The 17,297-nt window shown below is 41.0% G+C and overlaps 3 protein-coding genes across 7 annotated transcripts in view; 2 read left to right on the forward strand and 1 right to left on the reverse strand.

Annotated features, from left to right (window-relative positions):
* Positions 1 to 2,839, forward strand: part of LOC121936945 (coagulation factor IX-like) — an 8,998-nt gene extending 6,159 nt beyond the window's left edge. For both annotated transcript variants that reach the window (XM_042479669.1, XM_042479670.1), the window contains 3 exons: positions 281 to 465; positions 1,129 to 1,243; positions 2,153 to 2,839. In XM_042479669.1, the coding sequence (XP_042335603.1) occupies positions 281 to 465; positions 1,129 to 1,243; positions 2,153 to 2,688 (836 nt within the window). In that variant the 3' untranslated portion in view covers positions 2,689 to 2,839. The remainder of the gene's footprint in view (positions 1 to 280; positions 466 to 1,128; positions 1,244 to 2,152) is intronic.
* Positions 2,840 to 6,233: 3,394 nt separating this feature from the next.
* On the forward strand, positions 6,234 to 13,899 carry LOC121936404 (coagulation factor IX-like). 2 transcript variants are annotated; one of them, XM_042478624.1, is made up of 8 exons: positions 6,234 to 6,387; positions 7,687 to 7,850; positions 8,041 to 8,065; positions 9,473 to 9,586; positions 10,357 to 10,485; positions 11,726 to 11,946; positions 12,135 to 12,249; positions 12,933 to 13,899. In XM_042478624.1, exons 1-8 carry the CDS (start codon positions 6,318 to 6,320, stop codon positions 13,481 to 13,483), a joined length of 1,389 nt encoding a protein of 462 aa, XP_042334558.1. In that variant the 5' UTR covers positions 6,234 to 6,317; the 3' UTR covers positions 13,484 to 13,899. The 2 variants fall into 2 exon arrangements, with proteins under 2 accessions (XP_042334558.1, XP_042334557.1); XM_042478623.1 differs by having other exon boundaries at positions 6,314 to 6,437.
* Positions 13,900 to 14,340: 441 nt separating this feature from the next.
* The window catches only part of MCF2 (MCF.2 cell line derived transforming sequence), a 46,985-nt gene continuing 44,028 nt past the window's right edge, over positions 14,341 to 17,297 (reverse strand). For all 3 annotated transcript variants that reach the window (XM_042478620.1, XM_042478621.1, XM_042478622.1), the window contains one exon: positions 14,341 to 16,771. In XM_042478620.1, the coding sequence (XP_042334554.1) occupies positions 16,731 to 16,771 (41 nt within the window). In that variant the 3' untranslated portion in view covers positions 14,341 to 16,730. The remainder of the gene's footprint in view (positions 16,772 to 17,297) is intronic.

Genomic DNA, 17,297 nt, shown 5'->3' on the forward strand with positions numbered 1-17,297 from the left:
TCCATTAAGATCAAGGTGGCTAACAACATTAAAAGATTAAAAACAATACCATTAACATTATTGAAACAGTCAAGACAGGGTAGTCAATGGGGGTGACTGAGATGCTAATCTGGGAAGGCCTGTTGGAAGAGATCCGTCTTGACTGCCATTATACAAGCTATGGGCCACAATTGACTCTGTGAGGGTCCAGCACATCCTTTGACACCTTCATGTACTCCTTGGACCCCATAATATTCTTTAGAGGCCTATTGTACATACTGATGCCCTTTTTCCCCCACAGTGCCCTTCCCATGTGGAAAGATCACTGCTCCAGAGGCAATGAAGCATGAGCTTTCCCAGGCATCAAGGACCACGGCTGGAGAGAGGGAAAAGGTGGACAATGCTACTCAGGTCATTCTCCCAGCTTCCAGACCTAAGCGAGAGGTTGCCAACATGAACAGCTTGAAAGGCCAAGTTCCATGGCAGGTAGTGAAATGAAGTTATCTGTTTAACAGTCAATGTTTGCTCACTCAAATTCAAGTTTGGGAAATATGACCCCCCCCCCCAGATGTGGGGAGGTTCCCATTCTTCCCTCCCATCCCAGTAGAAGCTGGTGTTTCCAATGTCAGCGAGGCAGTCAATCTGTTCTTTGTTTTTAGAACGAATCCTTTGTTTGGTAGCTCTATACTCAAAATATTGCTGATTTCAATACCATTTAGGTTTTGCTGCCCTCTCGAGGCAGCCAGCGTCAAAACAACATTTAGGTTGCAATCCTACATTTGATTTGATGGGAAAGTAAAGAATTAATTATTTAAAAACACTTGTCAGTTTTGTTGTCCTCAGTGAGAAAAAGTGTCTGAATATACTAAGCCATTTCCCATTGAGAAAATGATAAACGATCATGCTCTTTTTGATTTCATGACTTTGCTCTGCAAAAAATAAATCTCTTTGCAGACTCATTGAATCAGCTGTTGAATAGTTGACTCGAGACATTCATGTCAAGGGAAAACCTTTACCCCCCCCCCTTTTAAAAAACACCTAAGTCACTCTATAGATAAATGCAATTGGCTCCATGGCTCTACTCTGTTTGGAATTAAAATAGGATTTCGGACCTAGTTTTAGCACTTGGTTCGCTTTCTCTGCTCACAGGTTTACATGTATAGCTTTGAGCGGAGAGGATTCTGTGGAGGCACAATCCTCAACGAAAAGTGGGTTGTCACTGCAGCGCATTGTTTGGAGCATCAGCCTCACACTGTCCTGGCAGGTAAGCAACTGAGCAACTTGAACATGGAAACTGCTCCTCTTACTTTCCTTATTTTTGCATAAAGCAAAAGTGAAGAAAGTGCAGCCTGTTGGCTACATACTGTTGAGACCTCAAAGTGCAGCCTCTGCAGTCCCCCAGGAGCCTTCCATCCATCTTTCAGCATCCTGGATAGCTCTTTTAATATTCTTTAATGTCCCAACACCTTTTAATGCTCTAAGTAAAATACAGAGCAAATTTTCTGAGACACCAGCCTCCATTGAGTAACCCTGAAGTATTTCCATCCTGGAAAGTTTTGCACATCTCTTCCCCATTTGCACCAGCCGCTCCTTCTTGGAGAGGACCATGTTGTAGCTCCTTGCCATGCTGATGTTAAAACTAAGGTGCTTCTCTAGGAGACAAAAAGTCAGGAATTCTAATTCAGCACCAGTTTAGTTAGGTTTTAAGAGTTATACAGCCCAAGCTCTGGACTTGGATGGATAGCTCTCCCTTTTGGGAGAGTTCCTCTCCCTTTTGGATGTTTGAACATCTTGCTTTCTTCCCATTCCAAATCTGAAGGAAAAGTGTTGACCTTAGAAGGTTGCATCTTCCTGCACTGCATCACTCCTGCAAAAATGAGGATTTCCCCCCAAATGTCCCCCAAAATCCTTTATGGTATGTGGGAAGCATTATCCCCATGTTTTGGGGCTTTCCTGACCCATTTTAGGCCAGTCAGAGGCCCTTTCTTTTGTAACCATGGTGGAAATGCCCCCTGTAAATCATTTGAGGTTATTTTGGAATATTTGTGTGGCCCACAACCCACATTTTTCCCACCCTAACTAGTTAAAAGCTGAAGGCCTGATTAAATATTAACATCAATATTAATCAGAATATTCATTGTTCTTTGAACATTTGCAATGCCTCTTTTCCCAGGTGAATACAACACAGATGTTTTTGAACACACGGAACAACTCCGTCGCATCGTGAGGGCAATCCCGCATCCGGCATACAATGCCAGCAACAAGTACCACCAAGACATTGCCCTTCTTGAACTGGATTCACCCCTGGAGTGGAGTTCTTATGTCACCCCCATTTGCCTCGCAGACAAAGCCTTCACAGACCACCTCCTGGAGCATGGATCTGGCACCGTGAGCGGCTGGTGGAAGTTGGTGGACCAACGAAGACCAGCAAACATCCTCCAAGTTTTGCAAGTTGACCAAGCTTCGTGCCTGAACAGCACTGGGCATACCGTTGCACCAGACATTTTCTGTGGCAAAAGCCATGCAGCAGCTACAAAAGTCCACCAAGGAGATGGCGGTGGCCCCTATTTCACAGAGATTGAAGGCACCTGGTTTCTAACAGCTGTAACCACCTGCGGGGAACCATGCGCTGGGCAAGACAAATTCAGCATCTTCACCAGAGTCGGGGACCATATTCAGTGGATCAAAAATATGACAAGGCTTCCCTAACTGAGAAGTCAGACCAAGAATAGATTGGTCTATTATTTTGCGAGCATCCTCTGCTGGGGTGAGGGAAAAGGGGAATATAACCATCCCAATTTCTTTTCAGGAATGATTTCTCAGTATTAAATATAAATAAATAAGCCAGTGCACAACTGAACACATATCTTATTCAGCAAAAAAAAGTGTGAACACCTGGAAAACGAGAGATGGCAGGGAGCAAAATGGTTAGCTTGGATAGCTGAGATAAATTTGGCTGGCAACTTGTATAGTTCAGCATGGTGTAATAGGTCCAAATCACACTGTAGTGTCTGAGACCGCTTTAACTACTCTAGCTCAGTGCAAGGGAATCCTGGGATTTGTGGTTTATCATGGCACCAGAAATCTCTGACAGAGAAGGTTAAATGTCTCACAAAAATACAGTCTCCAGAATTCCCTAGCATTGACCCAGGGCAGTTAAAGCGGTCTCAAACTGGATTATTTCTGCAGTGTGTTTTGGACCATAATTCCTCATGAAAAATGAATGCTACAGCGGGCCATTAAGTGATACCTGAACCTAACTGTAGAGTCACTGAAGCCTCCCACATCCATTCTGGGTGTCTGGTAAAAGAAATGGGGAATGAGAGAAGCATCTGGCTATGTCCCTATATCCAGGTGTTAAATGACTGCATCATTGTTGAAGTCTACTGGAGTCTTTTGGAGGTATCATTGGATGTTTTGCTCATTCGAGGTTGTGGCTATGGGGATAGCCAGATTCTTCTCCAATTTTTTACCATCAGGGATGTTATGAACACAAGGGAAGGGCTGCAGTGATTCTAGGGTATGCCAAGTGGGGCAGGTTAGTCGATGGAGGAAGGAATACCAGCCTCCACAATGATTAGAAAGAGACATATCCAAGCGTAAGGTGGCAGTACACCTGCATAAGCCACTAACATTTTACCACACCTTCAGTGCCATAGGCTGTGACTCCTTCAGCACGATTCATTGTCTTCATCACCCTGAGCAACAAAGGGCCTACCTCACCAGGATGTTGTGGGAAGGAAAAAATGCAGGATGGTGTAATGTGCTTTGGAAAAAACAGGGTGGCAAATGTATTAAAATGCCCTTGGTTCTTCAGCTTTTGGCGATATGGTGAAACCACATGCAAGTTACACTATGGATAAACTCATCAGCATCATTGTTATGAATCTGAGCAGTGGAAAACTCCCAACCCACAGTAAAAATCCACAGGTGTATATTGATCCACTTAACCAAGGATGGGTAAAGGGCAGGCCTGGGAAAGGCTCACTGATTGATTGACTGGATTTATATCCCACCTTTCTTCCAAAATTGAATTCAAGGCAGCTCACGAGGATCCATTCAAGTATTTCTTGCATCTCTAGATCCTTCCAGACCCTCTGAACAGCCCTTGTTCTACCTATGAAACCTATCTCTTCTAGAAGAGTCCAAGAGCAGTGATGCACCTTTTTAAACTACCCACTTGTTTGGGTAGTTTGTTGGTTTCAATATTTGCATCTCACCCTAGATCTGAATATCTCAGGGTAATGAATAACTGAATCAGCTTAGAACCATTTAAATCAATAAGAATGGTTTTAAAAGACCAAAAGCACATTAAACCACTTAATGCTTGCAACAAGATAATTTTAAAACAATTTAAAATAATTTAAACTGCAACACATGTGCAAATTGGACAAAATCGATTGGATCCCAAGGGCTTTATTAATAATGCCAGGTCCAATTCGGCCTCTAAGGTATAAAAAATTACAGTGCTGAATTGATACAGTAAGGGAAGCATTCAAAAGCACTGGGAATTGTGAAGGTGGTCATAACTACATACTGAGTCACTTTCTATCTGCAATAAGGATTTGTAATTAAACTGACAATAAAAGAGACAGGCTTGCAAGAGTGTAGGAGTTAAGAAATGCTTGGAAAGCTTATGTTACCCCATGCATATCTATTAGCCATTGTACTAACCATAAAAGATGGTTGCAAAGATAGAAGAGGTAGATCACTATTTATAAGGACACATGGCATAAAGTGCAGAAAGGGGCAAAGTTAACATGCATTACCCTGGGTACAGAGCAACACTTATGGCCCATCCATCCTGCAGTCCCTGGAGTCGACTATCATCTCCAAATTTAAGGATGCGCTTCTGAAATTCAACAGTGGAAACATTGAATTTTGCTTGAAAGGAAGAATTCCAGAAGCCCCCAACAAGCATGATTCCCCTTTAAAATAAAGTGCATAGTTTCTACATACGTTGTTTCAAGCATAAATGCACTGGAATGTAAGGAAGGAATTACTGGTTAGTTCCAGTGCTAAATCCTAAGGGTTTTTAAAAACTCATTTTTCTACCCCCCCCCCCAAAGTAACAAAAAAGTAGTGATTGCAGCATTGGATTATCACTATGGTTCAAATCTATGCTCGGCTATGGAACTCTACTGAGTAACCTTGTGCAAGTCACACTCTCTCAGCCTCTGTGGATGGCAAAGGTAATCACCCCCAAGAAACTTGCCAAGAAAACCCCATGGCAGGTTCACCTTTGGGTCACCACAAGTAGGAAACAATGTGTAGGAACACAGCAGCAACAAACAAAAGAGAGACACACAAACCAAAAAGAAGCCAAAGCAGGCAAAACATCTGAGGCTGAAGTATTAACTCCTTTATGGAGGGATGCTGTAACAATGAATTACATGATAAGTTACTTTTAAAAAGTAACCTCCCAAACTTTTTAAATGAATACAAGAGGAATTTTTTACCTTTCAAAGACACCTGGAATCTACCAACATAATGTTTATTGGTGTAATGCTTTCAGCATCGGATTACAACTTGGGGAGACCAGAGTTTGAATCCTTGCTCAGCCATAGAAACCCACTGGGTAGCCTTGAATAAACCACACTCTCTCAGCCTCTAAGGAAGGCAAGAGCAAACCACATCTGAAGAAATCTTGTAAAGAAAATCCTAGGATGGGTCTACCATAAACTGGAGTCATCATGAAGGCATATAGCAATCGCTTGTGAATTGATCAGGAAATGAATCCAGTTTTTCATGTTAAATCAAGTTAAAGAATTGACATCCTTAAAAATAAAAAGAAATCAAGCTAGAAACCCTTGGTCTATGGTGAAGTCGAAGGCTTTCATGGCCGGCATCCATAGCTTTTTTGGTGGGTTTTTCGGGCTATGTGGCCATGTTCTAGTAGAGTTTATTCCCAATGTTTTGCCAGCATCTGTGGCTGGCATACACACACACACACACACACACACACACACACACACACACACCATTCTCTTCCATGCCAGCATTCTCTGAAGATGCCAACCACAGTTGTTGGCAAAATGTCGAGAACAAACTCTTCTAGAACATGGCCACATAGCCCGAAAAACCCACAAAAAAAAAACCATCGGTCTAAGATTTGGAGGTACCTGAAAGTTCTTATCAAGGCCATGCCAAAATTGGCCTTTCTTTTAACCCAGGGGAGCCATTTTAGAAACCTCCAGATATGTCCCTTGAGAGACCTTTAATGAAAAAGTCACTTCAGAGAGGAGCTCAAAGCAAAGCAAATATGTACTTGCACTTTGGAACCAATTGATCCAGAGGATTCGGCTTCATTAGCAAAACGCTTGGGTTCTTTTAAGAAAATGGCAAACCGTGGCTTCATATGGGTTGTTTGTCTCCTGGTGGGTCCGTTCCTCTTCTCCAAATGTGCAGGTTGGTTCATTTTAATGCTAACAAGCCCTCTATTTTCCTTCCGATGTCAGGTAAGAGTGCAGTTTTGTCATTTGATAAGCAAGGTTATATTGTTGATTGCTACCTTCTTTTCTGTAGATCTTCTAAAGAAAACATGGTTGCTAGAGGAATAGCATGCATAATTTAACTGTTATCAGTTGAAAGTACATTTTTCCTAGGCTAGGTGGTCTTCCAATCTATAATACAGAGAATACTTTATACAGAGAGATCAAATGTGAGATAGACGGAGAGGTCTAATAGAATTAACTTGTGTTTTGTGTGATTTCAAAAATAGTGCCTCTTATTATTCAGCAATACAACCCCACACAGGAGAAAGATGGTTTAATAATAATAATAATAACAATAATAATTTGTATTCCACTTTTTCACAAAGGAATCAAAGCAGAGTCCCAACAGTATAAATAAAACATCAAACACCCCCTGAAGCCCTTGCACAAGTCATACTGTCTCAGCTTCAGAGAATGGCAGTGACAAACCCCCTTTGAAGAAACTTGACAAGAAAACCCCATGATCGGTTGCCTTAGGGTCACCATAAGTCAGAAATGACTTGAAGGCGCACAACAGCAACAACATCATGGCCGCTAGACACATAAGTAAAGCTACCAATTTGCCTTCAGTATCCAACTGTCTTTGATTTCAGCTGTTTGCAGTTGCCTTCCTGAACTTCAGGAGTGGGCAAGATTTGCCCCCTGGCATTGCATGTAGTCTCTCAAGCTGTTTTTGTAGCCCTAGGCCACTCCAGATTCCCAAAACTATCTTTTTTTTCCTTGTAAGAAAAAAGTTAATGGTCTCTCCTGGGAGTTTATCAGACAAGGGAAATTGGAAGTATAATCCAATGGCAATACGAATGCAATCATGGGGTTTAACGTTATTGCGTGATAGACTACCAAATTTTCACCTTAACCGCATGAAACTAGATGCATGTAAATACATTTAGGCTGTGCATGTGAGACTGTCGTTTAAAGGTGTAATTTTAATTGTGCTAATTGTTTATGCCACAACTTCAGTGATATACTGAATTACGATGTACGCGTAACATTTGTTCAGTCCTGATCTTCCTTCCCAGTCTTCTCTCTTTCCCGGCAGTAAATGTGTATCTACACCACACAGTTTTACCAGTTTCATACCACTTTAATTGCTGTGGCTCCACCGTAAGCAATCCTGAGATTTGTAGTTCACGAAAGCTGGTTGGAGGTCTCTAGCGAAATAATGACTGCACCAACTTTCTGTTCCTCTAATTCATCTCCTTGTGTCTTGAAGTTTTTATTAGTCCAGAAGAGGCAAGAAGCGTTTTGCACCGATATAAAAGGTACAACACTGGGAGGCTGGAAGAAGTGGTTCAAGGAAACCTTGAGCGCGAATGCATCGAGGAAACTTGCAGCTATGAGGAAGCAAGAGAAGTTTTTGAAAATGAGGAGAAAACGGTGAGTCTTGATTCCTGGAATATGAGACCTAGGAAGACTTCAGAGTTGAGTCTTTTGGTCTTTCCTTCACGGCTGCTGTGTCTATGGGCCTTTTAAACCATGGTTTACATCAGCATAGTTATGGCAGAACCCTAATCTTTAGTTCCATCTAAATTTAAATTTCTAATCAGTTTTACTCTTTTCTTTCTAGATGGCATTTTGGAAAGTATACCTTGGTAAGTGATCTTTTCTTTTAAATTTCCAGTTGCATTAGGATCCTCGATATTTATTCCAAACAAAATGCCAGAGCAGAAGTCATGGAGAATCACTGCATGGAAGTCATTGGACTCCTTAATCCAGACTTCTTCCATTCCATTCTAGATCTGTTGAACTACAACTCCCATCACTGACTTTCTCAGTCTCCTTTCAGCCAACATTAGTAGCATAGCAGACCTACTGAAATGAAGCAGACATGTCACTCACCTAACAACTGGTTTCAATGGGTCAACCAGTAGCGGCTGATGGTTTCCATGTCAGTGGCGAAGTGAATCTGATCTGGGTTTTAGTCCAAATTTTAAAGCCATATGCTATCAATGTCAATGGATTCAACACTTTGAATAGTTCCTTTAAATTTCCAACTTGAAGCCCAAAGCAGATTTACTGTCCTGCTGACAGAGAGCAACAGCAAAGCAACAAACACAATGCTATAAAACACACACAACTGCATTAAAAGTAAGAAGCCTATTATATCCTTCCTCTTTATTAATATCTTATCTTCCCAGTTATGTGGTTGCAGCTGTTACTGCGGTTGTATGTTTTGGACTATTTACAGGAAGAATTTCTTTAAAACAGCACCAGTTCTGAAAAATAATCTTTGACATGGAATAATATCTAGAGGTCCATTTGATTCCACCTACTTGCTTACTTCACTTATATCTGGTTATATCAACTCTGAGCACAGTATTTTTCATTCCTGTTGGTTTAGGATTTTGTAGCAAGCTGCATCACTTATTTTGAATACATTTTGGTATTCTTTGTTCATGGTTCCTGTTTATACCTGTCTCCATAATTTAGTTTTCATTCCGTCTTGTTTTTGTGGCCTTGGATTGTTTGGTATCGTGCTTTTCTAATTATTTCTTTCTTATGTTTTGTTGCAGCCATGTGATTTTATAGTATTTTCTTTTATGCTCTTATAGTATTTCCTATGGGGTTTTTTTCTGGCTCCTTTTGTGATCTGTTGACATATGGTGAATCTACACTGTAGAAATAATGCTGTTTGACACCACTTTAACCCAGAATCCTGGGATTTATAGTTTTTCACTCTTTGGCAGAGAAGACTAAAGACCTTGTAAAACTACTAATCTCAAGATTCCATATGATGGAGCTACAGCACTTAAAGTGGTGTCAAACTGCATTATTTCTACAGTGCAGATCCACCCATAGAGGCCATAAGCTACTACTGATGTCTACTGAGCTAACACTCATGTTGCATCTAGTCCTCAAGCCCCACCATCTCCTTTCTTCTCTTTTTTCTTCCATCTCCTCCTCCTCCAAAATGCATGAATGGTAATGTCTGCATATATCTCTCCTGGATTATAATATCTTTCAAGTTCCAATTATAATTTTCTGTCTTCATTTTCAAGATGGAGATCAGTGTGTTTCAAACCCCTGCCAAAACGGAGGCCGGTGTGAAGATGACGTTAGTAACTACATCTGCTGGTGTCCGGCTGGTTATGAAGGAAGGAACTGTGAATTAGGTATGTGAATTTGTGTGGTTGCCTAATTATGTATTATATTTGCCTGCCTCTCTCATAAGAGTCCTTGTTACCATATATACTCGACTATAAGACAACCTCATGTATAAGTCGAGGGCAAGTTTTAGGGCCAAAGCTATGGATATTGATATGACCCGTGGATAAGTCAAGGGTAAAATTTAGGGGCATATGGCAAAGGATCTAAATGAAGCAAAGCAAGACAATGCCAAAGAACTTACAAAATTCCATCAGACTTTTTGGGTCCAATTTTTGACCTATACATGAGTATATACAGTATACTGTATTGGCTTTCGGTTTTACTGGAACATCTTGGTCTACTTAGTGTTTTCCTCCACTTCAGAGCTGGGAAATTATTACATTATTTTCAGTGATAAATCAAGGTAAATCAATGAAACATCTTTGGAGTAGCCATGTTGGCCATGCAACAAAGTACAACACAATCCCAAACCCATAAAGGGTTATACTTTTATCAGCCCACCAAAATGCGCAAAAGATATATTGTATCTTTAAAGGCAGGAATGGGAAAAAAAGGATGCACCATGGACCTCTTGTGCATTATTAGGCACTGAGTTGGCCAATGTTTAGTACAATTCAGCTAGCAAATATTATATGTGCTGAAATCATCACGTTATAAGGATTCCTCTGTGAACCAGCCCTAAACCACATCTGCCTGGCAAACCTCTTTTCTTCTCTGAGTTTAGGCTGTAAGCAAAGGTGATTTCCTTCTCTCCTCTTTTCCAACCTACCATCAGATGCTACCTGCTCAACAAAGAATGGAGGCTGCAAACAATTTTGCAAGAACAACCCTGCTGGAAAAGCCATTTGTTCCTGTGCTCCTGGGTACCGGCTTAAAGCAGACGGGAGGAGCTGCGAACCGACAGGTATAGCGAAGCATCTCAAATGCTGGAAAGCAATATGGAAATCACTCGCAATGATACATGTCTGACACAGTTAAATATATCTGCATTATGGCAGATGATATCTCAGCCTTCTTAGCCCCTGTGCTTGCTTGCTTGTCTATTTATTTATTCAGTTTCTCCTAGGATGGAACCCAAGGCGGTTTACAAAATTTTAAGACAGATGTTCAGCTAAAAAAAGCCCACTTTATTTCATAAAAGCTTTTTTTTAAATAAACACACATAATTAAATAACAGTTATCTTCAAAGGCATGTGGTTAAAAGAGTTTAAAAATACTTTTTAAAACAATGTAAAAGATACAAAGGAGGATGAAACAGAGCACACCACTTTTAAATACCATGCTACCAAAATGATTAAAAGTCAAAGACCTGCCTAAGTAGAAACTTCTTAGACTACAGTAAGCCCTTGGTATCTGCTGGGATTTGAGCCCAGGACTCTGCGGTGCATACCAAAATCCATGGATGCGCCAAGTCCCATTAAATTCAGTGGCATAATAAAATGGTGTACCTTGTATAAAATGGCAAAAATTTTGGAATTTATATATTTTTTAATATTTGCAAGCCGTGGGTGGTTGGATCCATGGATAAAGAATCCATGCCTATGGAGGGCTGACTGTACCAGTGGAGGGCAAGGAGGGGAAAGGAACAGCAAAACTAGGAACCAGATGATTTATATAGGTGCCACATAGAGGCTGTCAACAGGAGCAGTGAATCTACTTTTGCTTTTATAGGTGCTCTTCCTGCAGTTGCTCCAAGTAACTAAATTGAGCAGGAGGAAGATCACTCGGGATGCAAGTGCTTAATATCTCTGTATACAACAACCATAAAAAGATATGCACAGGCATGCTGCCACATTTTACTTGTGTTTGTTACCAACGGGATTGCAATCCCAGTCTTCTCTGTGTTTGCTGTAATTTTCTTTCCAGACTCACCTATGTGAAATAAATCCATTTCTAATGTAAAGATCTAAATTGCATGCAAAGCCTGTGCACATATGATTATTACATGCATTTTATGGCAGGTTGTGGTTTAGTGGTCTTCTATATCTCCAAGGGCTAAAGCCCCCTGCAGTTGATCTTCATCTACCTTCTATATGCTTTGGCCAGTCAGAAAGTCATCTTGATGCACAGGTGTTTCCTTGTTGTTGTTGCTGTTGCTGTTGTTTTTATTTCTCCTTCATGCACTCTCCCACTCTTTTTCCCAGTGCCTTTTCCGTGTGGAAGGATTACAGCTCCAGAAGCAAAGAGGAAAATCACACGCTCTCAATCCACGTTTGACAGTTGGGTCTCCACCAATGCTACCAACGATGATCTTGAAGAAGAAGAAGAGGGGTCTAACAATACTACACAAATTCTATGGAAGGCAGCATTCCGCAATCGAGTGGTTGGTGGCACAGATAGCTTGAAAGGCGAAGTTCCCTGGCAGGTAGTGTTACCACCGTATGTGGTGTGTGTTTTGTTTAGCCTGAGATCTGGGAACCCTAGGTAAAATACATGTTTGCTTTATGCCCAGTTGCAATTCTGGCAACCCTACAGAACTGTTGGGCTTTAACTAAGTAGGGGATGGATTTTGTACCCATCCTGCCCCCTTAAGTAACGTTTCTCTGCTCTCAGGTTTATTTGCTCAACCCTGAGAAAAAGGGGTTCTGTGGTGGCTCCATCATCAATGAAAAGTGGATTGTCACAGCTGCGCACTGCCTTGAGTTTGAACCCCATAGTATTGTAGCAGGTAAGCAATGTTGAATGTCAAAACCGGGTTTTGTTTTGCCTTATTTTTGCTTGCATAATGGGTGGTGTTTCATAAAGCAAGATAGCAGGGATGGCAGAATCAAAGCTGGATCTAGGGTTTTAAAAGAGACTTTGCGGGGAGGGGTTATATCTATTTGTCCTTAGAAATAAAACAGTGTCCTTGAACATGCTGACCCAGAGGGTCTGATGTTACAGGAGGGCAGATTTTGGCTGGACATCAGAAGGAACTTCTTGATGGTGAAAACAGTTTGGCAATGGAACCAGTTACCTAGAGAGATATCCTACTCTGGATATCTTCAAAAAGAAGCTGTTGATATGCTCACCCATAAGCAAATGTACCCATTTTTGTTTCTTCCTCTTCACATTTGAATTTTGCAAATGTTTGTGATTTCAGATGGAGGGAGGGAACCTATAATGAAATTTTCAACCCTATGTAAATCTGTTGGCTTCACCTTGTCCCACGCATATATGCTTTGCAAACATATTGTGAATTCCAATAAACTGGAACAAAATTTTCACCCACGGGTAGAACTTTTGGCAGTTTTGCTTTCTCCCGTGATCCAAGGTTGTGAACGTAGGTGAAATGTTATTTTGGAAAAGTGAAAGAGATAAAAAAAAATTCCACACATCCCTAAAAAGCAATGCATGGGTTTGTTTAACCAGGGGAACACAACGTGAACGCCATCGACCACACGGAACAGTCTCGCCAGGTGGCACGGGCGATACCTCACCCCACATACAATGAGAGCAACAAGTACCACAATGACATTGCCCTCCTCGAGCTGGAGTCACCGCTGGAGTTCAACCATTACGTCACTCCAATTTGCATCGGCGACAAAGAGTTCACCAACAACCTCCTTAAGCATGGATTGGGCACTGTGAGCGGCTGGGGGAAACTGCAGTACCAAGGACGACAGGCGAGCATCCTCCAGGTTCTGAAGGTTCAGTACATTGACCGTCCGACCTGCTTGCGGAGCTCTCGGTACACCATCTTGCCCAATATGTTCTGTGCTGGTCAACCAGGTGAAGCCAAGGACACCTGTCAAGGAGACAGTGGGGGACCCCATGCCACCGATATTGAAGACACTTGGTTTCTAACTGGGATCACCAGCTGGGGGGAACAGTGTGCTAAGAAGGACAAATACGGCATCTACACCAGGGTTTCGAGGTACATTAAATGGATAAGAAACACAACAAGGATTACCCGGGACTAGAGATGCAAAGGCCCTTAAAACAAAAATGGAAAAATGTATGGGGACGCTTTTTTCATTTTCTTTTCCAAACTCTTTTTCCCCCCTTAAAAATATGAAATAATGGATTATATTAGAATGAATAATAAATGTTTAGAGGAAGACATTCATCTAAGACTATGAACAGTATCAGATCATTACAGTATCAGCGTCCTTTCTCAGCTCTAAGTGAGTGTTATGTCTGCATGATGATATGGAGAACTAGTGGAGATGGTATATATTTGTTTTACTTGATGTTTTTCCCCCCCTGATTTTATTGAAGGGTGTTCTTTTATGCCTGTTTCTCATAAAACTGGCAAACGCAAAGAGATACATAGTTCAGGTGTTCCTTGCAACATGTGCCCTTGCAGCTGAAACAAAATAAATTCTACTGAAGTACATTATTTGCAAATATTTTCTGAATAAGAGGTACTTTTTATACACATCAAACAAAACACCCCTGTTCCAGAATAGCAGTTTTTTTGGAGCAAATGCTCTGCAGAAGAGTAAGGAAAATGAGTTAGCACAAACCAATGTGTAAATACAGTAGTTGACTTGAATCACTGAGAACACTATTCAGAAACCACAGCTCCAAGGCCTCCAGCAAAGAACCACATAGTCTTCACACTGCTAGTCATTAAAAGACCTACCTCACAGGATTGTTGTGAAGGTAAAACACAAAACTATAAAATAATTTGGAAAATCAGTGTGCAAATTGATTTAAAATAGAGGGATTTGAACCCTGCTCTCCAGTATCCCAGTCCAGCATTCAAACCACTATACCATACTGGCTCTCAATTCTAGCAACACAAAACTCACCACACAGTATAAAAGAACTTCATATACATTTCTTTATTTAACAATATTGATTTTTTCCCCTCGTAAATATAGATTTAACACTTTTTTTTACAAGTACATTTACAGTAGAATTTAACCTTTTAGGCAGCGGCAGGAAAACAAAAATCCCTCTGGTGCAGCTTGAAGTACCATATACCTTTTTACAGCTGAAGTGGTAAACTTGTCTACTTTAAGATGGCATCAGCAATTTGTGCAAAGTTTTAAAAGTCTAACAGTGCAACCCTATACATGTCTACTCAGAAGCCAGTGCCCAAAGGCCCTTACTCCCAGGTAAGTCGGTACCCGATTGCAGCCTAAGACTGTACATTCAGACTTGTGGGACTAGCCGTTTCCATAAATAAAAGCGTGTAAGATCCAGAAATAGGAAGACAAGATTAAAAGACCTAGATGTGCCACGCGTGTGGTGACTGTTGAGATGAAGTATTTTGATGTGCAGTGGAAAAATGTGGCCTCCACACAGCTTGAGTGGTCCTTCTGTAATAATAAATTTGACCCTTGTTCCTTCTGATGGATTTTAATAATATAGATTGGGGGGTTCCTAAACTCTGGTCCTCTAGACTTCAGTTCCCAGATGTCCCAGTCAGATTGGCCAACAGTCAGGAATTCTGGGAGTGGAAGTTCAAAACATTTGGAGGACCAAAGTTTGAGAACCATTGATATACATGAATACCAGTTAAAATGGTACATTCTAAAATTCTCCTAAGGAATTCTAGGATGCCTTCCTTCAACTAACAACAGGACTACGCAGATCCTGGTCAAACTGGACTAGAATGCCCAGAATCCCCCAACCTAAGTGGCTGGAGCATTCTGGGAGCTGTAGTCCAAAAGAGAGCTTTTCCACTATTGGCTTAAAAAGTACATTAGAAGCTCTTCTACGGAATTCTTCGATCTTTTCTATCAAATGACAGGAGAATGCAGAACCTGGGCAAGCTATTTTTCCCCCTGGAATGTAACTCCCAGAATCCCCAACCCAAGTGGCTGGGGCATTTAGGTCATTGCAATCCAAAAGGTCACTTTTCCAATACCTGGATTATGCTGTCCTTTGGGAGGGGATAGGCTACAAAGGGGCAAACTATTAAACATTGATCTGAAATTAGACAATTAAAGAACTATCCCCAAAAGGTTTATAGTACAACTTAAAATCTACACTATCAGGAAAAGATGGCAGCAGACAGAAGGGATGGCCTGAATCCCATTGAGAGTTTCAACTAGAGTAGACCCATTGACAATGAGAATTATCTATATGTTGACTTACCCTCCAACAGTTGATTCAATGGGTTTAATCTAGTTGGATCGACTAATAAGATTTTAGCCAATATCATTTCTTTATTTGGCATGCAATCCAGTTGTGAGTTGAGGGAACCAACACTTATTCTGTCTTTACAGCTGCCAGTATGAATTAAGATTTGTATACATGTACAACGGCCTGTACAAACACATTTGCACAAAAATAGGAAATAAGAAAAATCAAAATAGAAAATAAATTATGTAAACTTCATTTAAAAAGGGGAGGTCTACTGTCCCCATCAGAACATCAAGTCAGCCTCACGAAAGAGGCTGGAGTTTTACAGTCTTACCACAAACAACAACATATTTTAGTGCAAATGTGGATTTTGAACTCAGATATGGCACATGAGTCCCCCCCAAAAAAACTCCCCATTCCCCAAATTACAATGTAAACTTGGAAACTTCTACTTCAGTAGCCTGGGGATATGGAAGAACCCAAAGTGAGTTTCAGCAATCCTGAGTTGTCGTGCAATACGATCAGGAACCACAACTTGTGGATGTTGTGGACTCTGGTTCAGACCCTTAGTGCAAAAGGAGACCCTGTTCCCCAACAGCATTATTGCGTTGATATGCATCATCCAACCCCAATGAAAGTCTCAGCGCCAAAGACGGCAGAATGCATTCACATCCTTTCCAGGGGAATACAGCTCAACTTGAACATATAGCTTTATGATAATCCTGGGCCTAGACCCAACTAGGCTTTAGTCAAGCACAGTGAAGAGTGAACTGAAAAAAGTTTGAGTTCTCTTGTACCTGCAGTCATCTTAACCAATGTCAGGGAAGCCACCAAATTTAGTTCCCAAATGGAGTAGATGTCATGCAGAGAAAAGGGGGAATTCCACCTTTATGGCAAATCAAAATGGTGCCATGTTATCTGTCAGTTGAAACAAATGGAAAGAGGAAAGAATGGCTTCCATTGATGGTCGCAGTAGATGTTGGTGAAGTTGTGATGTGCGGCAAATGTTGATGGATGATATAGGACAGGGGATCTCCAACAAGTGTTATTATCTCTCTCTCTCTCTTCAACCTTTTTCAAACCTCCACTGATGCATTCAAAAATGCCATGAGATTAGTTCTCCCTTTCATTTCAAGGAGAACTTAATTTTCTCGTCTTATACAGGCCAGCGTCTATAAAGCAATGGAAAGTGACATTAAAGTCAGAAGTGTGTATCCCAAGAATACTAGGCTTTAGATGGCTGCGTTGCATTTTTCTACAGTCACAGTCAAACTCCCAGTGACAGGAAAGATACACCTGGGATTATGGCTCTAGCTGAATAAAGATAACAGAAGCTTTTGTCTCCATATCTAGCTTTATCATTTCTCCATTGCTGAAGCCTGAGTCACCCAAATGACATTGACAGAAAGGAACAAGGTGGGAAAACTATTTCAAAAGTCAGCTAAAGGAAACACAAATTCAACAACTATGTATTCCACAGACCTAACATAAATTAAGGCTACCACACAAAAACTTGGCGCCTTAAATTTTTAAAGTGCATATAAAGTGCAAACCAGTGCATTTAGGTAATCTTGCAGTTTTACTGACTGAATTTTGGCTATTTTCTCTCCCACCCTGATGGCTGCAAAATCCTATCAAGGATATTCTTATGAAGCATATTAATTTTTTCCCCATCACTAAAAGGCAATTTAAAAGGCT

Source organism: Sceloporus undulatus, chromosome 7 (assembly GCF_019175285.1).
Source record: "Sceloporus undulatus isolate JIND9_A2432 ecotype Alabama chromosome 7, SceUnd_v1.1, whole genome shotgun sequence".
Taxonomy (NCBI): domain Eukaryota; kingdom Metazoa; phylum Chordata; class Lepidosauria; order Squamata; family Phrynosomatidae; genus Sceloporus; species Sceloporus undulatus.